Here is a 27,723-nt window from a genome sequence, read left to right as displayed (position 1 = left end):
ACAACTGGAGTCCAGTGGGAGTGAGGAAAGGGGAACCACTGCACTGTGTGAAAGGAAATGTACTCATTACTGGTCCTTGTTATTGTAATCCCTCTGCATGTCACCTGTATACTAATAAACTTAAAACTTCGAAGGCCATCGGTAAAGAAACTGCTAGAATTTCAATCAGAAGTTAGGGAGGCATCTGAACCTAATCTGAGCAGCCTTCCATACCATTAATTTTATCCTCAAGAACCAGTAGCATCCTTTCCCTTGTGTGATTTCACACAGGCATACGGAGCTTGTGTTATTTATGTTTAGTCCTACGAAGCCAGCAGGGTGGGCAAACTGACATGGCTGCCACAGGGTACCACTGACCTGCAGTGAGTCATAACTACTGTCTGGGGTCCCCATGGTAACCTCTGTGAGTCACAAGGTCAAAACTGTGGGGTTAATGTCATCCCACCACTGGAGCAAGCATACTGCCGAGAACAGCCTTGACTACTGTAAGTAGCCCCCAACCTCACGTTTAGGTGGGAAATGAACGATTTTAACCCATCCTGAGAAGCCAGTTCCCAGGGTACAAACCTCAGAGTAGTAGCTAGGAACAAGGGAAGGGCAGAGAAAATTACTTTGAGAATCTGGTAGACAGAAACCAAGGAAGAAAGAATGAGGATTCCAAAACCGCTCGTTGTTCCTTGGTATTTTACCTTTCACTAGCTGGCCAGACATCATAAGCTTAAGAAAGCACCATTTTACTAATATTGCTCAGAAGATAGTAGAGTATTAGCCAAATGACCAGGATGGCCACCCTCTAATTGTCAGAGATGAGTTTTTGTCTCCTTTACGTATTTTAGAGAGAAGCTTTTCTAGGACCCACTTTTTTTTTTCCCCTGAGCAGAATTGTTGCATTACCCAATAGGTCTAATTTTCAAATAGGTTTTGTTCTGCCTCTGGCCACTGTAAATCTACTATTTATTTCCTATAACAGAAAAAAGCTATTATTTTCTCCTACAATTATGATATTCATTCGCCTTCCACTCACCAAGTAATTGAAATCTAATCAAGAATTTTCCTGTAAAAAAAAAGGAATGCTTTAAAGCACAATCAATTTCAATTTCTCAACTGCCTCAAGATGTTCTGTTTAAAAACTTTGGAGTTCCCATTTCAGGCTTCGATATAGAGTTGTGTCCTTTCAGTGGTGAGTCTATTTTAGTCTTCAGAAATCACTAACCCAGTAAACGAGGAAGAAAAGGTAATTCATCATTGTGGGGGAATGAAATCAGTCATAAAGTATTCAAAATCCTACTTACTTACCTAGTCAATGGCTTCCCAGAGAACTGAATCTCCCAGAGAACTGAATTTCCTAGGGGAAAGCCACAAAGTCATCGTATAAAGAAACTTATTAGATCTGAGGAACTTTCAGAAGAGTTCAGCTGTATTGTTCTATCACTAAGGAATTCTTGATATGAGAGACAGCTTTGGGAAGGGGCACTGTATCAGGTTCCCAGGAAGAGAAACCACCAGAACACAGTCATAAAGCCCTCCAATGGAAAGTACCCAAATGGCTGAGTAGTCGTCATTAAGGTCATATATTCGACTCTCCAGGAAACATGCTCTACTCCCAATAGGTCACATCCTAAGTGCTGTACTTGGTCATCTGGTTTCCAGAGTACATAGCAAACCTCATAGTGCGAGCTGGCACAGAGGCTGCTGTCATTGTACAAGGGCAGCTATAATAAATGACTGTTGAGCAACAGAGAAAATGGGAGGGAATACTCTGGAAAAGAAGAGTCGGATTGCAGGCCCCAGTGGCTCATACCTGTAATCCTAGCTACTCAGGAGGCTGAGATCAGAGGATCTTGGTTCAAAGCCAGCCTAGGCAGGAAAGTCCATGAGACTCTCATCCCCAATAAACAACTCAGAAAAGGCAGGAAGTGGTGCCGTGACTCAAACCATACAGTGCTAGCCTTGAGCAACAGGAGTTCAAGGACAGTGCTCAGGCTGAGTTCAGGCTCCCTTTCCAGCTCAAGGCTAGCACTCCATCATTAGAGCCATATTTCCACTTCTGTTTTTTCAGTGTTTAATTGGAGATAAGAGTCTTTTGAACTGCAGTCCTCACATCTCAGCCTCCTGAGTGCCTAGGATTACTGGCTGAGCCCCCTGGTAGCCAGCAATACCAGCATTTTTTCTTTTAATTTGCCAGTCCTGGAGCTTGGACTCAGGGCCTGGGCTCTGTCCCTGAGCCTCACTGTGCTCAAGGCTAGCACTCTACCATTTGAGCCACAGTGTCACTTCTGGCTTTTTCTCTTTATGTCATATGAGGAATTGAACCCAAGGCTTTATTCATGCTAGGCAAGCACTCTACCACTAAGCCATATTCCCAGCCCAATACCAGCATTTAAAAAAGAATCCCTTCATCCCAAAAGAAGAGGAGGAGGAGGAGGAGGGGGGGGAGGAAGGGAGGGAAAGAGGGAGGGAGGGAGGGAGGGAGGAAAAAAGGGGAGGAAGAAGAAAAAGAAGAGGAGGAGGAAACAACAGTGGCCTTGAATAAATGACTCTTGAGATTCAGTAGCTTTAAAACATATTTCAAGGGCTGGGAATGTGGCTTAGTGGTAGAGTGCTTGCCTAGCATGCATGAAGCCCTGTCAGTACCACATAAACAGAAAAAGCCAAAAATAACACTGTGGCTCAAGTGGTAGAGTGCTAGCCTTGGGCAAAAGGAGCTCAGGACAGTGCCCAGGTCCTGAGTTCAAGCCCCAGAACTAGGGAAAAAAAAAGTCAGAAGTGGAGCTATGGCTCAACTGGTAGATCACCAGCCTTGAATAGAAAAAGCTAAGGGCCAGTGCCCAGGCCCTGAGTTCAAGCCCCAATAGCAGATTTTTATTTTTGCCAGTCTTGGAGCTTGAACTCAGGGTTCAGGCACTGTCCTGAGCTTTTTCAGCTCAAGGCTAGCACTCTACCACTTGAGCCATAGTTCTACTTCTGGTGTTTTAGTGTTTAATTGTAGATAGAGTCTTTTGAACCTTGATCCTCACATCTCAGCCTCCTGAGTGGCTAGGATTACTGGCTGAGCCACCTGGTACCCACCAATACCAGCATTCAAAAAAAAAAATCCTTCACACCAAATAAATCCTTTTAATATATAAGAATAATTATAGTCCTTTGATTGTATGTAACTGGCACCTGTGCTTGTTGACCCAACTAACTATACTTTTGTAAATTCCCTGAAATGAGAAATCAAGAAGAATTAAAATTTTAGGTGGTGGCTAAGGTCACATGTACCATGCCAGATCCTTATGTTTACATTATGCAGAAAGTATAAATGTGTTTTGGCCTGGCCTCCATTGAGCTGTCCTTGGCTCTCTTCTCTCTACTCAATGTGATGTCATCCAGGTGCCACCCACAACTTTAAACGGGTGAAAATGGTGACTGTGACATCCTTGGGCTCTAGTCCCCGCTCTCGACCTGTTTTCTGGACATTACTACTTGGCTGTCTATTGGGCACCTTCAACTTACCTGATCTGGCCCTGAGCACTACGTTTGCATTCCTCTTAATGGCATTACCAGTTGCTCAGACCAAAACCTAAACAACTTTCATTTCTCTCATTTCATTTCAGAGTCTCCATGAGCTCTGGAAGTTCAAGCTTCCCTGACTCTGGAGCCATCCACAGTTCTCTGATCTTTTATTCCGATTTTTTTTCTTAGAGGAATCACATTATTTCAGGTCTTGTGAAACTTAGATCTTCTCCCTGTGTTCAGCTCTGTTTTCAACACAAAACGATTGTACACTGATCACTTAAGACACCATTATAAACTAAGCCATCATTCCCCCCGGAGTATAGCAATGGCCACCCAAGCCTCCCTCCCTCTCTCTCCACCATCTCTTTCCACTCAGCAGACAAGGTTATCCCTAGGTGCTCTTTTGGTTTTTAGTTTTTTAGGTCAAATCTCTGGTTTCCTTTGGAATAAGCCAAGCCTCTAAGCTGTCACAATGCTAAAGGTGATCCTGCCTCTGTGCCTACTAGCCCTTTCACTCCCTGCTTACTCCCCTCTGGCTAGAACTGTTTGTCCTTCCTGCAATTGACAAGGTTTACTTTGGCCTTCCAGCTTTTATAGTGTTTCCTCTTTGGGAGGGACCTCCATTTCTTCTTCAGTCTCGTTTTCAGCTCAAATGTCACCACCCACCAAATACTGTGTCCCTAAATCCACATCCACTGCAGTCATTCATATCATCCTCTCTCCCTCCACACTACATGCATTTAGCTTCTCAGTTCACTTGTTTTACTTTGTTGTTGTTTACGGTGCTAGAAATTGGAGCTAGAGCTCTTCCTTGGATTTGGGCTCAAGGCTGGTGCTCTACCACTCCATCTCTACTTCCAACTTTTTGCTGGTAAATTGGAGATAAGTCTCTTGGATTTGTCTGCTTGGCTTTGAACTTCTGTCCTCAGATCTCAGCCTCCTGGATAGCTAGGATTACTGACCTGAGCACTTGTGCTCCCTACTCTCACCACTTATTCATTATTTTACTTAGTTTTTGCTGCTCCTGGAGCTCAAACTCAGGTCTATCCCTGAGCCTGTTTGTCCTCAAGGCTAATGTACTACCACTTGAGCCACAGCAAACTCTTCCAGCTTTTTCTGAGTAGTTTATTGGAGATAAGAGTCTCATTAACTTTTCTACCCTGGCTGGCTTTGAACCTCAATCCTCAGATGTCAGCCACCTGAATAGCTAGGATTACAAGCATGAGCCACCAGCACCCAGCATATTCTACTTCTTTTAATGGGGTGTGTGTGTGTGTGTGTGTGTGTGCGCGCGTGTGTGTGTGTGTGAATGTATGTGTACTCACGCTCATGCTGGTCCTGGACTTGAACTCTGGTTCTGGGCCACTGAGGCTAGTATTCCAGGCTAGTACTCCACCACTTGAGCCACAGCTCCACTTCCGATTGACTTTTTTTTTTTTCTTTGCCAGTCCTGGGGCTTGAACTCGGGGCCCTAGGCATGGTCCTTGGGCTTCTTCTGGCTCAAGGTTAGCACTCTACCACTTGAGCCCCAGTACCACTTCCAGCTTTTTCTGTTTATGTGGTACTGAGGAATCAAACCCAGGGCTTCATGCATGCAAGGCAAGCACTCTACTACTAGGCCACATTCCCAGCCCCCAATTTGACTTATTATAAAAGCACATAAACAGAAAAAGCCGGAAGTGGCGCTGTGGCTCAAGAGGTAGAGTGCTAGTCTTGAGCACAGGGAGGTTCATGGACAGAGCCCAGGCCCTGAGTTCTAGCCTCAGGACCAGCAAAAATAAAAAGGAATGAATGAAATGTTCAATACTAAAGCAGCAGATGTGGCATAAAGCAGTACTACCATTTATAGAATGACTAGACTAGAGAAGTAAGAACTAGCTTAAAGTCTCCTTTATTCTGCGTTAATTATAATCTGCTGAAAGACTATCCTGTCAGTCAATAGCTGCAAATTTAAGATGTGGATCGATGTCATAATCACTGTTCTACTATGTATGTCATCATAATGCAGACAAAATGGCCATACCAGTGGGTCTAACCTGTAAGGTATATGCTGTAAAAGGCAAAAAAGTGGGAAGGAAAATATATTTATTTTATATATTAATTTCCTAAGTCTTTCCTGAATTATACCCAAGCACAATACCCAAGTACTAATTTAGTACTAAGGGTTATGAACATTATGCATATATTCTGAACTAAGTAAAGTACTGTGAGAATATGAAAAATATCAGTAGGTAAGGTTTGGATCAATTTTCTTCATATCTGTTGCTGCATATTGAGATATAATTCACCTATCATGAAAGTTCAATGTTTTAAAGTACATAATGAGTTTGTTGGTGTTGTTTTTGGTACCAGAACTGGGGCTTGAACTCAGGGCCTAGTCCCTTGTCCCTTAGCTTTTTCACTCAAGATTAGCATTCTACCACTTGAGCCACAGCTCCACCTTGAACATTTTGGTGGTTGATTAAATGAAGTCTCACAGACTTTCCTGCCAGGACTGACTTTGTATTGTGATCCCAGCAACAGAATTACTAAGTTATATAATAACTCTGTAACTTTTTTTTTCCCCAAATTGACTGTCTCATTTTATATTTCCATCAGGAAAGTCTTTAAAAAAAGAGGGACTGGGAATGTGGTTTAGTAGTAGAGTGTTTGCCTAGCATGCATGAAGCCCTGGGTTCAATTCCTCAGTACCACATAAACAGAAAAGCCAGAAATGGGGCTGTGGCTCAAGTGGTAGAGCACTAGCCTTGAGCAAAAGAAGCTCAAGGACAGTGTCCAAGCCCTGAGTTCAAGGCCCAGGACAACAACAATAACAACAAAAACATAAAAAGAGTGAAGATCCAAGTATGAGGGTTTGAATTTCTCTACATCCTCACCACCACTAGCCATAGTCTTTTTGTTACTGCTGCTGTTGTCAGTAGTAGAGCTTGAACTCAGGGCCAGGGTACTGTCCCTAAGCTATTTTGCTCAAGGCTAGAGCTCCACTGCTTTGAGCTACAGCTCCACTTCCAGTTTTCTGGTGGCTAATTGTAGATAAGAGTCTCAGGACTTTTCAGCCCCAACTGGCTTCAAACCATGATCCTCAGATCTCAGCCTCCAGAGAAGCTAGGATTACAGGCGTGAGTCACCAGTGCCTGGATCCATTGCCTTTTTTTTTTTTTTTTTGCCAGTCCTGGGCCTTGGGCTCAGGGCCTGAGCACTGTCCCTGCTGCTTTTTGCTCAAGGCTAGCACTCTGCCACTTGAGCCACAGCGCCCCTTCTGGCCATTTTCTGTATATGTGGTGCTGGGGAATTGAACCCAGGGCCTCATGTATATGAGGCAAGTACTCTTGCCACTAGGCCATATCCTCAGCCCCCCCATTGCCTTTTTTATTAACACCATCCTAGTAGGTTTGATATGGGAATTTCGTTATGGTTTTGATTTGCATCTCCCTAAGGATTATGATGCTGAACATTTTTCATATGTTTATTGGCTACTGGTGTATTTTATTTTTGCAGGAATGTTCATTCAAATGCTTTGCCCCTATTGTAGTTGGGCATTTTGGTTTTGTAATAGTTCTTTATATGTCTCTTAGAAGCTACATAAGTTTTAAACCTGTGTTGTGGTTCAACCTCTAGAGGCTGAGGCAGGAGACTTTTAAGTTTGAGGCCAGCCTCTGCTACATAGTGAGATGGCCTCCAAAAAGGAAACTATATGTGATGTTTATGCATTTTCTCCCAATCTGAGTTGCTTTTCCCCTTTTGTTGATGGTATTGATAGCAAACACAAAAGTTTCTATTTTTTGACATTCACTTAACTCTTGTGTGAGTCTGTGTGTGATTTTTGGTCTCATATCTAAAAACAATTACCTAATCTAAAGCCATGAACATTTAGTCTTCTAAGAATTTTATAGTTTTAGCTCTTACATTTAAGTCCATGATCCAGTTTGAAGGCGTTAACGTGGTGTGAGGTAGGGGTCTTGGGAATGTAGATTTCCAATTGTACCACAATGCTGCTTGAAAAGACTCTTCCCTTTCCAGCCCACCCCCTGCCCCGCCCCCATCCAATTCAGTGGCCTTGGGAAAACAGGGCACATAGAGTGGTAGGTTTCTTTGTGAGGATGGCTCCCAGCATGTGAATGCCAGTAAGCCCCAAACCTGAAGAGCAGGCCAGTCGTCTGGAAATTCAGGTAGCAACGCTGTTTGCAGTCTTGCATGGCGGATGTGAAGGGCATCCTGGCAGGCAGGAAGTCAGGGTAGAATTTCTACGCTGTGTTCTTGAAGCTTCTGCCTCCTATAACCTCAGTTGTTCCTGATAAGGCCTTTGATGGATGACAGAAAGTTCACCCACCTCAAGGAGGTCAGTGTGTTACTCAGTCAACTAATTTATAGATGATAAATCATATCCACATCTACCTACACAGCAAAATCTATATTGTTTGACAAAACAGCCAGGCGCCACAAACTAGCCAAGCTGAAACATAAAAATGAACCTTGTAGGGCTCTGTGGCTCATGCCTGTAATCCAGCTAGCTACTATGATCTAAGAAGTCACAGTTCCAAGCCAGCCTGTGTAAGAAAGCCTGTAAACTCTGATCTCCAATTAACCACCAAAAAGCCAAAAGTAGACGTGTGGCTCAAATGTGAGAGCACTATCCTTGAGCACAAAAGCTCTGAGACAGCACCCAGGCCCTGAATTCAAGCCCCAGCATTGGCATTCCGCGCCCCCCCCCCCGAAAAAAAAGACCAAATTAACCTTGTCAAAGAATCAAATGGTATAGGGCACAATGGCTCACACCTGTAATTCTACCTGTTTTAAATCTTACGATCTCAGTCTGTTAGTGTTTGTTCAGAATTTTGTATCTGTTCCTAAAGGATACTGGTCTATAAGTTTCTTGTGATGTCATTGTCTCATTTCAATATCAGTGCTCTACTGGCCTTATAGTACGATTTAATATATGCTTACTCTGCAGTTGTTGGTCAGTTTGTGAAGGATTGGTGTTGAGGGGCTGGGGATATGGTCTAGTGGCAAGAGAGCTTGCCTCGTATACATGAGGCCCTGGGTTCGATTCCCCAGCACCACATATACAGAAAACGGCCAGAAGTGGCGCTGTGGCTCAAGTGGCAGAGTGCTAGCCCTGAGCAAAAGGAAGCCAGGGACAGTGCTCAGGCCCTGAGTCCAAGGCCCAGGACTGGCCAAAAAAAAAAGGATTGGTGTTGATTCTTGAAATATTTAGGTAGAGTTTAGCAGTGAAGCTATGTGATCCTGACTTTTTTGTGGGGAGTTTTGAAAAATTATTACTACTCATTTAATCTGTTTACTCATTGTAGGTCTATTTTCTATTTCTTCCTGAATCAGTTTTGAAAACGTGTGTCTTTTTAGAAATTTATCTATTTCATCTAGGCTATAGAATGTCAGAATGAAAACATAAATCACATTTCCTTAGATGCCTTTACATTTCTGAAAGCACATTAGTAACTTCTCTCCTTTGCTTTTTTTTTTAAGTTTTTCTATTTCGAAACAGGGTCTCACAATGTAATGTGTCTGGCCTCAAACACAATCCTGCCTCACACTCACAAGGGGGTGGGGATTACAGGTGTGATCTGCTAGTGCTAGGCCGCCCTCCTTCACTCTTGATTTTGGTATTTGTGAGTCTTTTCCCTTTTTTTTCCTTAGTATGCCCAAAGGTTCCTCCATTTTGTTGATCTTCTCAAAGAGAGAATTTGGGGTTCTTTTCATTTTCTCTATTTTTCTCTTCTCATTTTTAAAATTTCCTTCCTTGTCTCAATTTCCTTCTAATGACTGTAGGCTCCGATTACTGAGGATCTTTCATCTCTTCTGCCGTAGGGGTTCAGAACTCTATTTCCACATGAGCAAGTTTGTCACTGTGTCCCACAAGTCTGGGTATCTCATGTTTTCCAATATTTCTAATAGCATATTTGCTATTTAGGATGGCACTGTTTATTATCAACACAGGCATGAACTTGTCAAATTTCCCATAGGTCTCTATTTCTACGTTCATTCAATTTTGATTAGAAAACATACTTTATATGATTTCAACCTTTTTAGGTCCTCAGTGGTTTATGTCTCGTAACATGATCTTTTTTGGAGAGTGCTCCAACTGCACTTGAGAAAAGCGTGTACTGTGCTATCATTGGTGGAGTCGTAATCAAGTCAGTTAGGTCTATGCTACATTTCAAGAAAAAAAAAGGTGTTTTTAGAAATGACATTTTAAAATTATTTTTTAACTTTTTTTTTTTTTTTTGGTACTGGGAATTAAACCCGGGAAGTTGTGCTTGCTAGGCAAGCACTTTTCCACTGAGCTATATCCCATCCCAGAAATGACATTTTTATAATAGGTCACAAAATGTGATAATAGGTCATAAAATGGGTATACATAATGCTTAATGACTTCTTCATGTCTTCTATTTATCAATGATCTGTCTAGTTTATCTTACCAATTCTTGAAGGTGATGACTGAAAACCTCAATCTATTTTTACTGAATTGGCTATTTCTCCCCTACCAGGTTTTACCTCAAGTATTTTGAGACTGTTAAGTGTATATGTCTAAAATTGTTCTATTTTCTTCCTGACCAATTTACCTATTATCATAAAAATGTTATTTCTAGTAACACATTTTTTTCTTGAAAGCTATTACTGCTATTGTAAATAATCATTAAACTGTATTTTTCTCAAACTTTTGCCATTCACCCTATTTGTGTTTGAAGGCAAAATATTCAACTTAAACGACATAAAATCCTTCTGTTAAGTTTAGACATATTTCATGGTTTTTTAAAGTAATTTTTTAAATTTTTATTTATTTAATTTTTCAATCCTGTGCCTCGGATTCAGGGCCAGAGCACTGTCCCTGGCTTCTTTTTGCTCAATGCTAGCACTCTGCCACTTGAACCACAACACCACTTCTGGCTGTTTTCTATATATGTGGTGCTGAGGAATCGAACCCAGGGCTTCATGTATACTAGTCAAGCACTCTTGCCACTAGGCCATATTCCCAGCCCCATATTTCAGGTTTTAAAATGAAACAAATCATAGCTTTTAAATCTATTTACCACATGTAAATGAAAACAATATTGAGAATATAAAAGCTATTGTTTTTCAACTCTTGATGAGTCCTTAATTTAACTTAAAAAGATTTGTTCTACAAGATCCAATTTGAGCTGATCTAATTACCTGCTAAAGGTCCACAATTCTATTTCTGTCATACCAGCAGGGGAAGGAAATTCCTAAGCAGAAACACTGCTCAGAAAGTATTCTACCATGTCTCCAAATCCCTGAGAATCAAGAAAACTGGAAGCAACAGAAAACACTGTAAAGGTAACTGACTTTTGTTGAAAACAAGCACTTCTCTAATCTAAATGTGCCAAACAGGCAGGACAATAACTAACAAGTTAGTTATTCTCTAGCAAAGCAATGTCCAACAGAAGTAACATGTGAACCACAAACACAAATCACATATGGAATTTTAGGATTTCAAACAGACAGGTTTTTAAATGATCAATATTAAACAAGTATTAATATATTTCATGTAACCCAATATATTATTATTCCTACATGTGATTAGTCTACAAATGTTTTTAATTTCCTGTTGTCTTTAAAAGTTAGAGTGTATAATTTTACACTTAAAGCATATATCATTGCAAACTAGCCATGTTTCAAGAGATCAACAGCCAATAATGCTTAAGGGCTACCACAGTGGACAGTGCAACTGTGACATTCAAAGCTAGACATGGACTTTTAAATACTCTGTAATGATCAAATCACAGTTACATTTTTTTTAGATGTGCCATTTGAATTAAACTTAAGAAGTACAGAATTTGAATGCAGATTCACAGACAGCTAAAGTGTCCCATCAGCTCAGCAAGTAGTAAAAGTGTTTCTGTCATCTCCATGTCATAGAAGAGGGACCTGGGGTTGAGAAAGGGTAAACTCACAGCCCATGTGAGTGGTAAGGACCTCATTTGAACTCTCATACTACCTGGCCTTGGTGCCTTTTACTCCTAGCCTCCAAACTCATGTGCCTCCCCCAAAAGAATCCAGCCATTTATCCAATCATGAGAGAGACAGACAGATGGAGATGGAGAAAGAACAGAACAAAGTAATGGAAGTAACTGAGTCCATTTCCTCTGCCTGTGTTCAATTCAGCACAATTTGCTTTGGGCCCTACTGTGCAGGGTGGCCTTCAATATTAGGGTCCCACTTGCCCCTGTTGGGGTGTTCTGACCATAATAGATCGCTGCTGAGCACGGACTTGGGAGTTTTGCATTTCTAAATGCAACTTAATGTTGAAGTTTTGTGAATATGATAGTACTTCTTACTCCCGTTTTGTAGACGAGAAACTTGAGGCTTCAGTTACATTCATACAACGAATAGCAGACTAGAGAGCCAAGATCCCATCAAAGTCAAGTTCAAGGCTCTTAACCTCCCATCCTCTGATCTCCTTGTGCTGCCCTATATATTACAATATTTGGACTAAGTTCTTAGACAATACTGTTGGGCATCAAAGAGGACTCTGAGGAAAATGGGCTTGTATCTGCTATAAATCAGCAAACTGATGCTGAAAGCAGGCTCCATCTTGTAGGAACTGGTCTGTACTTTCAGAATGTCTCCAGTCCACCCCAATTTTACTGGAATTTCACAATTGGGGGCCCTTCTCCCTTGATTAGAATTTTTACAATAATAAGCCTGGGATGTGATTTTATGTTTGAGTAGTTGACGTCACTACTACTGTAAAATTGTTTCTCACTTGACACAATTAGGCTTTGCATCAGCAAACCAGCTCCCATCTGCCTGTGCCGCTGCTAACTGGCAAGGTGAAGGCAGCAGTCTGAGTTAATGTAGTGAGACCTTGTCTAAAGAAAAAAAAAAGTTTTGACATACCTATAAACTTACATTGGAAAGTCCACTACTTAATAATTACTACGTGAATGCATATAACCTACAAATCAAATTACCAATAAAAACATTACCGCAACAGGTATGAGACAGTAACTGCCTTGAGCAAGCCTCAAGGAAGTTTATCTTACGCTGTTATTCTTACTTTGATTTTTTTTGTTGTTTTCTTTAATCCTTATACAGACCCCAGTCTTAAATTTGCTCTGTAGTCTAGACCCAAGAACTTCCTAACTCAGCCTCCTGTATATTGGGATTACAGGCATGCACCACCACATCTGGCTTTAGTTATTTAAAAATCATCGCTTCCATATAGTTTAATTTTTTTTAAGGATCTTGGGTGAAGAAGCCATTGCCAAATCTTGGCATGCTCACTATGTATGGAAAGCATTTTGTGGGCACTAACTTTGAACTCAGGGCCTTGCAGTTGCTAGGCAGATGTCCTATCACTTGTCTCTCAGTCCCCTCCAATAACACACCAGAATAAAACTGCCTCACAGGAATGTATGTGATAGTTGGGCTTTGGAGAAACAATAGGACCTGGAAGGAAAATATCCTATCTTAGACACGTTAGCACAAAGACAGGTCCTGCAGAACTTTTATAGGAAACCCTATCATTGGTCATAACAAAAGTTTGATGGAATTTTTTTTTGCTACGAATCAATTTGATTCCTTTATATATAAAAAAAAATCTTGGCTGACAAGTAAATAAATAGGTCTTGGCTGGCCATCACAAGCTACAAGCGAATTCCAGAGCCTCAGCCAAAGATTCTGCACACCACAAAGTACATCTGGTTGATGTCAGGCCAAGGTTTAAAAGACCTAAGAGCCACTGTTTAGTAAGACTTGCAAGGAGCAGAAGAGCCAACAGGAAATTAAATCCTCTTAAGTTCAATACTATCAGCCCCCCACGCCCCAGGTGGACAACTACCTGCGTGGGGCCTATATCATTCATGCAAGGAATAGAGAATGAAATGTCCATCACGGCCACTCTTGGCCCAAGGAAACCTCAATAGACACAGTAGGGCCTTCGTGAGAAGTGCCCTCTGGCCTGCATGTGGCCAAGGCGGATGGTGCCAGCACCACCCATGCTCTAACGAGGTACTGGTGGACATCACCGACACCACCCCCCCCCCAACAGAGAGGTGCCCTACAAATCAGTGTCTCCCCCAACTTCTCCCAATCGGAGAGGGTAAAGGACCCCCAAACAGGAGGACAGTCAGGGATGATGGGGTGGGAGCCCGAGCGCTACATGGATGAGCCGGGAGGCTGGGGACCGGGAGGCGGGTAAATCCAGGGCCCACCACCCCTCTTCCGGGCCCGGCCTCGGGAGTGAGTCACCGGAGAGCGCGGAGGGAGGAACGGGCGGCCCGAGGCACCGCCCGGGGAGGGCTGTTCAGGGTAGGAAGGTGGGCTTCCAGGGTCCCCTCCTCATGGGAGAGACGAGACCCCGGCACGGAGGCCGACGAGGTGGGGATCCGCTCCTAGGCCACCAGGATGGGGCACGGGGTCGGCCAGCCCGCGCGGCGCGCGGGAACTTCCCGCGCTCAGTAACCCGCTCCTCCCCCTCCCCCTGCTCCTCCCCCCGCTCACTGGGCCCCATGCCCTCCCCCCGCCACCACCACCCCGCCAAGGCCGGCCAAGCCAGCCCACCCCCAATCCTCAGGCGACCCTGCCTAGCTAGGCCCCAGCCCTGAGTCCGGCCACGAACCCCTCAGGCCCAGCCCGGCGACCCGCCGCGCGCGGCCAGTGACGGTACGGCAGGGTGCGTGGCCAATCCGCTCGGCCCTAGAGGAGAGGCCTAAGCCACGCCCCTCGCCACGGACCAATGAGGAGCCGGCGCCGGCGGCCGCGACCGGGGTGAAAGGACACGAAGCCCCGCCCCGTCCCCCCCGTCTCCCTTTGCCCCGCCCTTTCCCGCCCGGCCCGCCCCCCCGCCCCAGCCCCGCGCCGCCGCTGGAGCCGGTCCCCGCGCTGGGCCCGCCCCGTTCCTCCCGCCGGCCGCCAGCGCGCCTCACGGCTCCCACCCCTCCCTCTCCTCCGTCTCTCTGTCTCCCCCCCCCACCCCTCTCTCTCACGCCTAGCGCAATGGCGGCGGCCGCGGCGGAGCAGCAACAGTTCTACCTGCTCTTGGGAAACCTGCTCAGCCCCGACAATGTGGTCCGGAAACAGGCGGAGGTAAGCGAGCTCGTAGCCCGGGTCCCCGCGCCGCCCCCCCCCCCCACCTCCCGCTGCCGGCGCGCCGGCCCGGCCCGGCCCCGACACGGGGGCCTCGGCCTCTCCGCGGCGCCGCGCAGGCCGAGCTCGGCGGGCGGGCGGCGGCCCGCAGCCCACGTGTGCGGAGCGGCCCGCGGCTCCCGTCCGGCCCTTCCGGCCCTGCCGCCGCGGCGCCGGTTGCCTCCGCCCGGCCCCGCGCACACGTGCGGCCGCGCCTGACACGCCGCCCCGCCCGCCCGGGCTGGAAGTGGCGGGTCCCCGGTTCGGCGGGGGGCCCCCGGGGTCCCGGGCTGCCCCCCGACCCCCTTCCCGCCCCATCCCGGCCCCCCACCCCACCCCCACCCCCACCCACCGGCCCCCTCTCCCATCCTCGCCGGCCGGGCGCCTTGTCCCCCGGTAGCTCTCGATCTCCTGCCTGGTTCTGACGATCGGAAGCCGCTCTCTCCCCTTCCCCTTCCCCTTCCCCAGCCCGGTGAAGTTGCCTTTAGGGTTTCTTCCTAAGCGGCTTCCACCTTGATCTCTGGAGACTGGGGGGGTGGGGGGGGGTCGTCTCTAATGGGATCTACTGGCACTTCCGTTGTGTCGTGGGGCCAGTACCATCTGTTTCAGGCTGGAGGATCGTTAAATGTGCAGCTCAGGACCTCACCACCCCTCTCTGCATCTCCTCTCCCCTTTCTCTTTTTTTTTTCCCCTCTCCACACCTTCCCTTCGGTTTGGTAGAACTGTTACCTTGCCGACATTGAGGCCACTGTGGGAGGTTAGATACTTCCAGGGGAGGGAGAAACTTTCCGGCCGACCCCTCAAACCTGTTCTTGGAGTTCCTAGCAACCTTGTAACTGAAATTCACTGGAAGAGGTTCAGACTTGGCGTTCACCAGAGCCAGCTATATTTCACAGCTAGTAGAAATTGACAGGTCCGCTTTGTGATCCAGCGGCCTAAAAAGTCTCCACAGAGTTTGTCTTTTTAAATCAGTGGCGTTATTATGTGCTTTGAATTAAGTTCTGGTCACACCTCATGATACAAGAGTGAGGGCAGTAAGTATTCTGGAACTTCAGATCTATAGGAAAAAGCTCTTTGAAACCACTACTTCATTCTGGTAGCTTTTCTTTTTAATTCCTTGTTCATTTATTATTATACATGGTCGTGGTTAAAATTCATACATTACGGTTTTTTAGCCCCCCCCCCAAAAAAAGTATTGTCTCGTGAGTCTTCAAAGTACATCAGCAACAAGCGTGCACGATAGGTCTCCATTTGTGCATGAATGAGTTTACAATACATACCCATTATTTTGCAACTTAGTGTATTTCACTTTGCCACATAATCTAGAACAGCTAAAGACCATCATATTGATAAAAAAAATTTATAAGCAACCCCCTATGAATGGATAATTGAGCTTTCCACTGTCCTTTTAAAATACTATTGTACATGTGTATCTGTCATGACAAGCTTTGTGACATTATTGGTAGGATTAAAACGCCATTTGTATCTCGAAGTATTAAGTGTGTTGTGTCCTGAATTTGCATTCAAGATTACGCTGATGCTAAACAACATTCTGAGGCTTTCTGCTCCCTTTAGATAATTTTTTTCTTTACCAAAATTCTTAATCCTAACTCAGAAATACTCGTGTGTTACAAAGCAGAACAGCATTGTAATTAGTAAGCTAGTTTAATTCTCCCTCTTCCCTCCAGTTGCTTAAGTCCCTATTGTCAAGCCTGGTAGGGAATCTCTTCCATTGAACCAAATACCAGTGTCTGATTGAGCTTGAGTTCCAATTGGTGCCTGCAGTACATCTTTTATCCCATCTTTTAACAGCATTCAGCAAATAAGTACTGTTACTCTTAATCTCTTTATTCTTAGCGAAAATATTCAGATACTACATTTCATTGTATATCCTCAGAATATATTTTAATGTAAATTAACCATTGATACCAAATTTTCTGAATTTGACCCAGTTGGTTTGTGTATAAGGGTTTTTAAAGCTTTCCCTTCAACATATACAGAAAGTGTTTCAATGTTTGAAGAAATTATTTGAATGCACTTAGTCTTAAATAAAACATATAAATAAGCAATTGAATAATTGACAAGGCATTTAGAATTGAACCTACATGTGATAACACACTTAGGTATTTTATTAATCATATGATTCCTCATACAGATTTGGTACTTGATTGATTCTAATACAGAACTTCATGAGATTTGAACAAAAGGTGGGATAGTGTGCTGAAAAATGTAATTATACATGGGCCACGGTGTTGAGGAGGTTGCTTGTCCCCTCTTCTCATGCTAGGGGAGGCTCTGCATACATATTTATGGAATGAGTGAGATGAGTACTCATTAGCATTTTGCCTTTGTGGGCAGGGAAGAGGGTGGCAAAATCCTGACACAGCATGATTACATGTGGTAGAATCAAATGGAACTGAAGCTCTGCCACAAAGCTGGGAACATTCACTGCACCTCTCTGGACAAGTGATAGGACTAGGTGTAGAAATGCCTGCCACTGTGGAACTTCCTAAACATCTGTCGAAGCTAAAATAAAACAACCAAAAAACACTTCACCAAGCCATTACCTCTGGCTGTGGTTTGGTTTTGGTCTTTTTTTTTTTTTCTTCCAGCCCTGGGGCTTGAACTCAGAGCCTGAGCACTGTCCCTGGCTTCTTTTTCCAAAAGGCTAGCACTCTACCACTTGAGCCACTAATGAGTTTTTCTGTTTATGTGGTGCTGAGGAATCGAACCCAGGCCTTCATTCCTGGTACTAGGCCAGCACTCTTTATCCGCTAAGCCACATTCTCAGACCCTGGCTATGTTTTTGATATGAATGTCATAATGCATTTTTTTGTCTGTATGTGTGCTGGTCCTGGGGCTTGAACTCGGGGTGCTGTCCTGAGCTTTTACTGCTCAAGGCTCAAGGTGAGTGCTCTACCACTTGAGCCACAGTTACACTTCTTTGGTGGAGGTCGGGGCTGGGGGGAGCTGGAGTCATAGCTCAGTTGATAGAGTACAAGCTAGTAAGCCAGTAATTGAAAGCATGTCCAATACTGAATTAAGTGCCGATCTTAGACTTTAAAAAAAAAAGAAGAAAGTCTCTCCAGTGGCTGGCTTTGAACCAAGATCCTCAGAACTCAGCTTCCTGAGAGCTAGGAATAAAAAGCATGAGCCATTGACTTTAGCCATGGTGCAGTTGATTCACTACCATAGTAAAGTGTATTGAAGGGCCTCTCTGGCACGGATGTTCCCATCACTGACTTCTAATTCATTCTGGATGTTGACTATTTCTAAGTCTCTACTATAGTTAGCACCATCCTATCAGTCGTCCTGCTTGAGAGAGCATGGAGATCCTCAACGTGATCAGAGGTTTTTGAGATCGATAGTCTGGTGAAGTTTAAAACAAAAAACACTTAATTTTTTAATCCTTTGTAGCAAGAAATTAAAGGATTATGATATTGTTAACTGCACTGTAAGATGGAACCCAGGACATTGTGCATGCCTTCCCCCTACCAAGAGCTACAGTCCCAACCCAGGAGACTTTTATTGGGGGGTTGTGGGGCTTGAACTCTGGGCCTGGTCACTGTCCTTGTAGCTCTTTTGCTCAAGGCAAACACTTTGGACCAGCACTCGCTCCACTTCCAGTTTTTGAGTGGTTAATTGGAGACAAGAGTCTTAAAAGCACACTTTTCTGCCCATACTGGTTTTTATTTTTAAGTGAAAAGGTTTTGCTGTTGTTTTTTTTCCAGTTGCTTTGGTTTAAAAAAAAGGAGGGGGGGATTAATTTCAAGACACATAACCATTTTTACAGTCAGCTTGCAAATATCTTTGCATAAGTTATCTCATTTTTTAAAATAAGTTCAGACCAACTTCTCCTTAGCTATGAATGCATTTGGCACAGTTTTTTTGTTTGTTTTTTAGCATTGTTAAGGTCCTAAATGCTTTTTAGTAGAGAGGAACAAGGTTATTAGAAGATCTTAAAATCCCCCCCCCCAAATCTGTTCTTCCTTAGACTGATATATTTGAAAATGGTGTGCTCCCCCATAAATGGGACTTTGATATTGTCAGGGGTGAGGCCACCTTGGGAAATCATTTGACTTGACAATTTCTTAGTCAGATGCCCAAGGCCATCAGCTTCCATTGAGAATTTTGTGTGGCCTGAAATGCTTTTTAAATATATCCAAATAGCCCTGGGCGGTTAAAAGGTTTCCCACTCTTGCAGTAGAGGAAGCCCTCAGGGCCGAAACTCAGAACTGACTAGTGTCAGAGAAATAACAAAGCCTTAGAGCAGAATTCTGTGTCTTTGTTATCTTTGATCTGGGCTGGTGATTTTAAACCTTCCTTTCCTATCTGTCAATATCTGGAGGATGTCATATCTCTAGGAGTACTTGGAAGATCTGTGGGTTCCAAGTAGCCTCACTTCTATCTTCCCTTTTTTGTGCAAAGATTATTATAGAGATGCTATACTGTGAAAGAGTGGGAAAGCCCTTTGAAGTTATCCCAGTAAGATATTGTTACCTATATATTAGTGGATGGGTGAAAGTTGATGGTCAGTTCTTTCAGGGGGAAAAAAATATCCCTGGTTGTGTACTTCAGTTGATTTATTTTCTACAGTGAAAAGACTCACTGTTGGAGTATTTGCATGTGCACATGCACCCACTTCAGCTTGCATTGGGATCCATCCTGACGGTCTGTTTTTAATTGAGGTCAACTTTTTATTGCTAAATTTGTTCTGATTTTACATCATTAACAGAAGTGTGTTCTGAGTTACAGAGTACTTTACTAATACACGGAGGAACCATAGTCTCTTGGCTACATTTCTCTTGAGTGCAATCATTTGTTTATGTGTGTAATGCTTGGAAGATAATGTAGCATAAAGAATTTGAGTACTTCCCTTTAACTGATACGCTTAATGTGGAGGATGCATCTGGTGTTAAGAAGTAGTGGTGACTTAAGCAGTTGTACCTAGTTTTCCAATAGTTTTAAGAAGCTTTCCAGAATATAAAGTGATACTAAGTGAGTACTTACTTTGAAGCACATATAAGCCAAGCCATTTTTTGACCTTTTTGTAGGCCATGACTTTTATGAACCAGAGACTATAAGTTGAGAACATATACAGAAACCTGGGAAACATCTATTTAAGAAGCATGGGTAGAAAAGAACTGAAGAACTCCTTGGACATCTCTTGGCTAACCTGTCTCTGTATAGTCTACATCACAGAAGGAAATGTTAACCTAGACCTAGACTGCTTCTGTAAAATGCTCCTCCTCTACTTTCCACTCTGTGCTTCATTCCCTTCACCTCCTCACTCATGAGGTTTCCTAATGACACCCTAACTTATCATTTTCTTCTCTATGTAGGAAACCTATGAGAATATCCCAGGCCAATCAAAGATCACATTCCTCTTGCAAGCCATCAGAAATACAACAGCTGCTGAGGAGGTAAAATTAATTTCTTCATATTTGAGAATGCCACATTCTTACCAAAGGAGCTGGGGTATTGCATTACGGTTAAAGTGAATAATGAAAATGATTTACTATGTAGATGTTTCTAGAAATTTACTAGCTAAAGGTATATAGGTGTTAATATAACTTTTGAAGTACTCTGTTAATTCCAAAGGAGAAAATTAGATCAGTTAGTATTTTCATATTGCCAAATGTTTTGCAATAATGTATTTTATCTACATAGATCTGTGTAAATAATCATCTCTAGATGAAACATACTAAAGATATGACATACTTTTTGAAAGTTGCAGTTTTTTTTTTTTTTTTTTGGCCAGTCCTGGGCCTTGGACTCAGGGCCTGAGCACTGTCCCTGGCTTCTTCCCGCTCAAGGCTAGCACTCTGCCACTTGAGGCACAGCGCCGCTTCTGGCCGTTTTCTGTATATGTGGTGCTGGGGAATCGAACCTAGGGCCTCGTGTATCCGAGGCAGGCACTCTTGCCACTAGGCTATATCCCCAGCCCCATAAAGTTGCAGTTTTTAATGAGTTGCCTAATGTGCCAAATTCAGAGTTGCTTGGAGTTTTAAGATCCCTTTATCCTGATGGTAAAACAGACATATATGCTAGGATTTAAGTATTATATGTCCTTGAGTATGTTTACTTTAGAAAAGATAGTGAAATATTCAAGTCTAAAAAACTTACTGTGCCTATAAAACAATTAGGACAATAAGGTAATAATATGAAAATTACTGATTTATTTTGGGGGGTGCAGCTTGGACTCAGAGCCTGAGCACTGTCCCTGGCTTCTTTTTGCTCAAGGCTAGCGCTCTGCCACTTGAGCCACAGCACCACTCCTGGCCTTTTTTTTTTTTTTTTTTTTTTGCCAGTCCTGGGCCTTGGACTCAGAGCCTGTGCACTGTCCCTGGCTTCTTTTTGTTCAAGGCTAGCACTCTTACCACTTGAGCCACAGAGCCACTTCTGGCCGTTTTCTATATAGGTGGTGTTGAGGAATCGAATCCAGGGCTTCATGTATACGAGGCAAGCACTCTTGCCACTAGGCCATATTCCCAGCCCAAAATTACTGAATTTTTAAATTTTAAGACTGCTCAAATCTTTGGTCAGTTTAGGAATTAGATAACTGAATTAATTATCCTCAACATTTTGGCTGTGGCATTTGTCTTTTCCTTTGGTGATTACCAAAAGGAATATTGCACAGAAACCACAAATTTACATGAATATATTTCATAGAAATGTAAAATATAAAACATTCTTTCTAATTACATTTTTTGGGAAAGTCTAAAAGGTGCCTTTGGGACAAATTCTTAAAATGGAACAGTAACATAATGGCAGAGAATGTTCTCTCTAGTAAAACATGAAGGTATTAATGGTGTCTGTTTGTAGGCTAGACAAATGGCTGCCGTTCTCCTGAGACGTCTTTTGTCCTCTGCATTTGATGAAGTCTATCCTGCTCTTCCATCTGATGTTCAGACTGCCATCAAGAGTGAACTCCTAATGATTATTCAGATGGAAACACAATCTAGCATGAGGAAAAAAATTTGTGATATTGCTGCAGAATTGGCCAGGAACTTAATAGGTGTGTGTATAGATACATTTATTGTTAGGTTTCAGGGAAAGGCTGTTGTATATGTTTTTGTTTTCATATATTCTTTGGTTTAGTGAGACAGTGTCCTGTATGTCCCCTATCGGAGCTACACACAGTGAGTATACTTCTTATCCAACTTGTTACCTCCTCCCTCATTTCCCCCCTCCCCATTTTCCTCTCCTCCGTGAGTTGTACACTTGGTTTATACTGTATGGTTTTGTAAGTATTGCTGTTACATTGGTTTGTCTTTTTATCCTTGGTCTCTCAATTTTAGTATTCCCTTCCCTAGTTCCAATACACATATATACAATATCCAGGGTACTAAAATCAATTACAGTGATATTAGGGGTAAAACCATGAGAAGAGAATACAAGAAAAAAAGAAGCTACAGGTTCACATGGCATGTTGAAAATAACTACAACAATGATATACCACTTGTTTCCATAACTTGAAGTTCATTTCACTTAGCATCATCTTATATGGGCATAGCTATTGAGCTATTGTGATCTTCTGGTAGGACTATCCTAGACTTGTGCTAATTATTCCCTATAAGGGAAACCATAGAATCCATGTTTCTTTGAGTCTGGCATACTTCACTTAGTATGATTTTTTTTTTTTCCCAAGTCCTCTTTTTTTTAAAAGTAGAATCTTTTAGAGGGGATGATTCACAAGTATCACAGTAGTGTTTATTTGATCTAAAATGAATGTGATTATGGATTCTGCATTTAGAGCCAAAAATTACAGATGTTTATATAGAATTCAGTCATAATACTTACCAATTGCTATTCAAATGTCCATATGGAAAAATAATCTTGTAATATGCTTCAAAGGTTTTAGCTATATTTCCTCTTTTATCTGTAAAGTTTTACAAGCACAGTCTACCTGATGGTAGGAGCCTTCTTTCTATGTAGTTGAACTTGCTGACCGAGGTAGAAAGCAGTGCACTTCATGTGCTGTAACAGCCATGTGTGCACAGGTACTGATAAAGCATGTACTTGTCTGTTAAATTGCTGTACTACGTACTTCATAAAATGCCAAAAGATTTTAAAATGAGATAAAAAGGAAACTTTAAAAAGTACATTTTTCTAATAGTAAAAATCCTAAGGGTCAACTGAAAACTTTATAATGTAATTGAATGCACAGATACGCCAAATTCACATGGTACCACTGAGCTGCGTCTTTGGCATGGTTGTAAGCTCTTTTTAGGTGATAGTTGAAGGATTCTTGGGAAGAGAGGGCTTATATAGGGCAATGTTATTGATTATGCATGGTGCATCATATTTTTTTTAATCTCAAACACCAACAATGAAGTCTTGTTTAAATTCAGCCAATAAGTGTAATTCTTTCTGATATCAACTAATTAAGAATTAGTTGACTTGGTATGACAAGTTTTTAATAGTTTAGGTAAATAAGTTCAAAATCTACTGGAACTTTTAATTTTTAATATAACAGATTAGAATTTTTTATTCTAAATGTATAGATACATTTTCCTTAATTAAAATCTCATGAAATAATTCAAAGTATTCTTACGTGTAGATGCTTTTTGGAGTTGCCTCAGACTGGGATTACAGGGGTGCACCACCAAGAACTGCTCGTGTGTTTTTGTTTTGGTGTTTTTCTTTTGTTTTGGGGGGCTTAGACCCAGGGCTTACATGCTAGCCTAGTACAGGCTAGGCAAGCACTCTACTGCTAAGCCACATTCCCAGCCCTTTGTTGTGTTTTTTAGCAGCTATCTTTTGTTGTTGATCACCATCAACAACCATGGACCTGGGCCCTCTGAGCTCTTTAGCTCAAGGCTAGCACTCTATCTCTGTGAACTCAGCACCACTTCCAGTTTTCTGGTGGTTAATAGGATATCAGAGTCTCACAGACTTTCCTGCCAAGGGTGGCTGTAAACCACAACCCTCAGATCTCAGCCTCCTGAGTAGCTAGGATTACAGGTGAGAGCCACCAGCGTCAGGCTGAAGCAGCTATCTTATTCTTCACTTTAAGCTTAATTTTGTTGTTGTTGGTTGTTAAAAGGGCAGTTTAGATTGGGACATTTTGCTATGGTTAGGGATTTACTTGGCGCATGTGCAAAGCCCTGGGTTTGTTTTATAAATAAAGGGGTAGAGGGAACTTTCCTTCTATTTTATTTTAATGTCCAGGCAAGCACCACTATTTTTTTTAATCAGTCATAGGGCTTGAACCCAGGGCCTAGGCACTCTTGCTGAGCTTTTGTGCTCAAGGCTAGCGTTCTTTCACTTGGAGCCACAGTGCCAGATCATGGACATTCCTGTACACACTGATTTCAAATCGTGATCTTCAGATCTCAACCTTCTGACTAGCCTCAAACTTTGGGCTACTCTTTGGGTCTTTGTGACATGTGAAATCTCCTAACTAGAGCAATAGTTTTCTTACTACAAAGTATCATTTAAAAATTTGTATTTTAAAATCTTGTTAAAATAATATTTTGTATACTTAAAATTATAAAGTAGCTACACGTAGGTGGCTCACTCCTGTAATCCTAATTGGGAAGCTGAGATCTGAGGATCACAGCTTGGAGTCAGCCCAGGCAGGAAAGTTCATGTGGTTCTTATTTCCAGCTAACTCGAAAAAGCTAAAAGTGTGGAACCTGTGGTTCAGTTGGTAGAGTTGCTAGCCTTGAGCAATAAAGCTCAAGGGCAATGCCCAGAACCTGAGTTCAAGCCCCGGTACCAGCACAAGAAAGGAAACTGTAAAGTATGTGCCGGGCCTGGAAGTACACACTTCTAATCCTGGCCCTTGTGGATCAGATGCAAGAACAACTGGAGGGCTGGGGATATGGCCTAGTGGCAAGAGTGCTTGCCTCGTATACTTGAGGCCCTGGATTCAATTCCCCAGCACCACATATACAGAAAATGGCCAGAAGTGGCACTGTGGCTCAAGTGGCAGAGTGCTAGCCTTGAGCAAAAAGAAGCCAGGGACAGTGCTCAGGCCCTGAGTCCAAGACCCAGGACTGGCCAAAAAAACAAAACAAAACAAAAAGAACAAGTGGAATCCAAGGACAGTCTGGGCTACACAGCAAAGTCTGTGCCACACTGGGCTACTTTAGGAAGACCCAGTCTGAAAAAATCCCAGAATCAATACATAGGACACCACAGGTCCTGCAGAATATAAGCGGCTTCTCTGGGTCCTCTTTGTCCTGCCGTGATCTTCTCTTCCACTTTGAAAGTAATCATTATTTTGTTTTGAAGACTATGCTATCAAATGTTATTAGCTCTGTCTTCTTTTAAACTGTAATAAATATCCTATATAAGAGATTTAGTCAGATAGTTGGACAGTCAACTTTCCCTCTGTTTACCTCCTCCTTAGAAATGACCACTGCTAATATCTGCTCACATAAACCCAAACATATATACATAAGGTCTTTTATTAGATTTTGGCAATGTTTTTATGGTTAAAAGACTTGATTTTAATGAAATTTCTAAAACTACAGAGCCAATGCCGTGTGCACTGTTCCATGTTTTCTGTGGGGCTGGTGAAATGAGCACGTCGGGGGTTGGGCAGGCACCCCTCACGACCCTCTTTCCTCCCTCGCAGATGAGGATGGCAACAACCAGTGGCCGGAGGGCTTGAAGTTCCTCTTCGACTCTGTCAGCTCCCAGAGCATGGGACTGCGGGAAGCCGCTCTGCACATATTCTGGTACATTTGCCAATCTTGCTTAACAGAAAAAAATGGGGGAGACTGGGAAGGTGCCTTTGCAGGAGAGGGCTGGCCTAGCATGCATGAGGCCCTTGGGTCCCACTCCGCGACATCAGAGAGACAGAAAAGGCCGGAATGGGCGCTGTGGCTCAAGTGGCAGAGTGCTGGCCTTGAGCAAAAAGAAGCCAGGGACCAACTGCTCAGGCCCCAGGACTGGCAAAGAAAAAAGAAGCTCCAGAACTGATTTTTTTAGCCTAATTCAGCTTTTGGAACTTTCCAGTACACTTTGTGTTTGTATTAAAAGCAAAATGGGGAATGGGAGTAGAGCTTGTTTTACATACAGTCTGCAGTTTTCCTTTGGTCCTGACATCTTTCTTAGTTTCCATGCCTTTATTTGGAGAGTAACAGTGTAGGTTTTAGACAACCACTATAACTGTGAAAAAGAAGAGAATGGGGGTGTGTGTCTACTGTTTTCTGTTAGTGTGCTTTATCATGTTCAACAGACCTATGTATGAACAAATAGGATCCTTATACTTGACAGTCAAGCTTTTCTACCCCTCGAGCTTTGTTTCTAGTCCTTTGTGCTCTAGTTATTTTTCTGGTAGGGCTTACTTTTTGCCCAAGCTATGCTAGAGACCATAATCGCAGAGCAGAAATGAGCTTTGCTAGAACAGCAGGACTGGGAGTGGATGGGCAGAAAGCATGGTTCATAATGTTGCCTCCTGCAACTTGTTACTTGTTCTTCCCATCCTGCCCTGCGAGTCAGCTGTGAAGCTGAGAGTGATTTGGATAAAGCCTGGAGCAGGGCAGAGCCAATCTAAATGGCCATGTGTTTGTTACCATTCGCCCTAAGTAGAAAGAGAACTTGTTAGAACATGTGAACATGAGGTTCAGTTTTGAGATAATTGGGCAAACTAGTTATTAGAGATTCTACCCTATGCTTTTACAAAGATATAATGTAGCTTTTAAAGAGTGTTTTTGGTTCATTTTCTAGGAACTTTCCTGGAATTTTTGGAAACCAACAGCAGCACTATTTAGACGTCATCAAACGGATGTTAGTTCAGTGTATGCAAGATCAGGAACATCCATCGGTAAATAATTTAAATTCCACTCATATTTACATCTGATTCCATCTAACCTGTGAAAGAACTTAATGGGGGGGATAGGATGTACTAAAACAAATGCTAATATACAGGTGAAGAAAATTTTCATCTTGAGTATGAAAAGGTCAATCTATCCAGCATCACATTTGTGGCATCTTTTATTCTCTTATAGATCAGGACATTATCTGCTAGAGCTACAGCTGCATTTATACTTGCAAATGAACATAATGTTGCTCTCTTCAAACATTTTGCAGACTTGTTACCTGGATTCCTACAGGTAAGAAAACAGTATAAAATTTGTCATAATTATGTCACTATTTTCATTAATCTAAATTCTCATCAGTTATATATAGTACATACATTTTTTAATTGGGTAAGTACTTCTTAACCTCTAATCTGCAGTGAAAACAGCAGGTAGATCTGTGTCCCTTTATGTGTAGTATATATCTGTGCCCTTGACTTTTTTCTTTTTTATTTTGTTGGTACTGGGAGTTTGAAATCTGATCCTCAGACTTAGCTGCCTGGCTGGCTTGAACAGCTAGCACTCTGCCACTTGAACCACAGCCCTAGCCCATCTTTTTTTTTTATTGTTTAGGAGACAGGCTTTTCTGCCTTACCCAGGTGAACCTCACACCAAGATTACAGGCATGAGCCAGTACCCGGCTCCATGACCTCCTTTGAGATAGGGTTTCACTATGACTGATCTCAAGCTCATGATTCTCCTGCCTCAGCTTCTATGTACTGTTTAGTTCTTAAAACTACTTACATAAAGTATTTAATAATGCATAATCACATAGGTGTTTCATATTGAATTTACCAAATAACCTATGAATGAGATTGAAGGCTAATTTCATAAAAGGAGAAACCAAGGCATAGAGAACAAAATACTTTCCAAGATCATAGTTTGGGTAGAAAAAAATCAGAATTCTGTCAGGCACCAGTGGCTCACGCCTGCAATCTTAGCTACTCAGGAGGCTGAGATCTGAGGATCATCATTCGAAGCCAACCAGGGGCAGGAAAGTCACGAGATTCTTATCCCCAATAAACTACACAGGAAAGGCTGGAAGTGATACACTATGGTTCAAGTGGTACAGTGCTAGCCTTGAGCACAAGGAGGCTCTGGAACTATACTGGTGGCCATGCAAAACAAACACCACTAGTGTTGGTGTTCCTGTTGGCAAGATCTCCTGAGATTGTGAAGTTCTGGACAAAGCAGTGTGATCTTCCTTGACTTCCTCAGTAGTTTGCTTTAGGTATAAGGATTTCTGAGTAGTCATCCATAGCTATCAAATACCAAAATCTGTGGATGTTAGAGTCCTTTG

At 42.8% G+C, this 27,723-nt stretch overlaps 1 protein-coding gene across 2 annotated transcripts in view; it reads left to right on the top strand.

Annotated features, from left to right (window-relative positions):
• The first annotated feature begins 3,845 nt into the window (after positions 1-3,845).
• Positions 3,846-27,723, top strand: part of Ipo5 (importin 5) — a 50,737-nt gene continuing 26,859 nt past the window's right edge. The window contains exons 1-7 of one of the 2 annotated variants that reach the window (XM_048341162.1): positions 3,846-3,856; positions 14,456-14,568; positions 19,950-20,030; positions 21,433-21,625; positions 25,196-25,298; positions 26,293-26,389; positions 26,574-26,678. In XM_048341162.1, the coding sequence (XP_048197119.1) occupies positions 14,479-14,568; positions 19,950-20,030; positions 21,433-21,625; positions 25,196-25,298; positions 26,293-26,389; positions 26,574-26,678 (669 nt within the window). In that variant the 5' untranslated portion in view covers positions 3,846-3,856; positions 14,456-14,478. Of the gene's footprint in view, positions 3,857-14,370; positions 14,569-19,949; positions 20,031-21,432; positions 21,626-25,195; positions 25,299-26,292; positions 26,390-26,573; positions 26,679-27,723 lie in introns of those variants that run through there. The other variant, XM_048341163.1, reaches the window with a different exon arrangement.

Source organism: Perognathus longimembris, chromosome 3, assembly GCF_023159225.1.
Source record: "Perognathus longimembris pacificus isolate PPM17 chromosome 3, ASM2315922v1, whole genome shotgun sequence".
NCBI lineage: Eukaryota > Metazoa > Chordata > Mammalia > Rodentia > Heteromyidae > Perognathus > Perognathus longimembris.
Note: the sequence above shows the minus strand (reverse complement) of the source record. Positions and strands in the feature narration are given on the sequence as shown.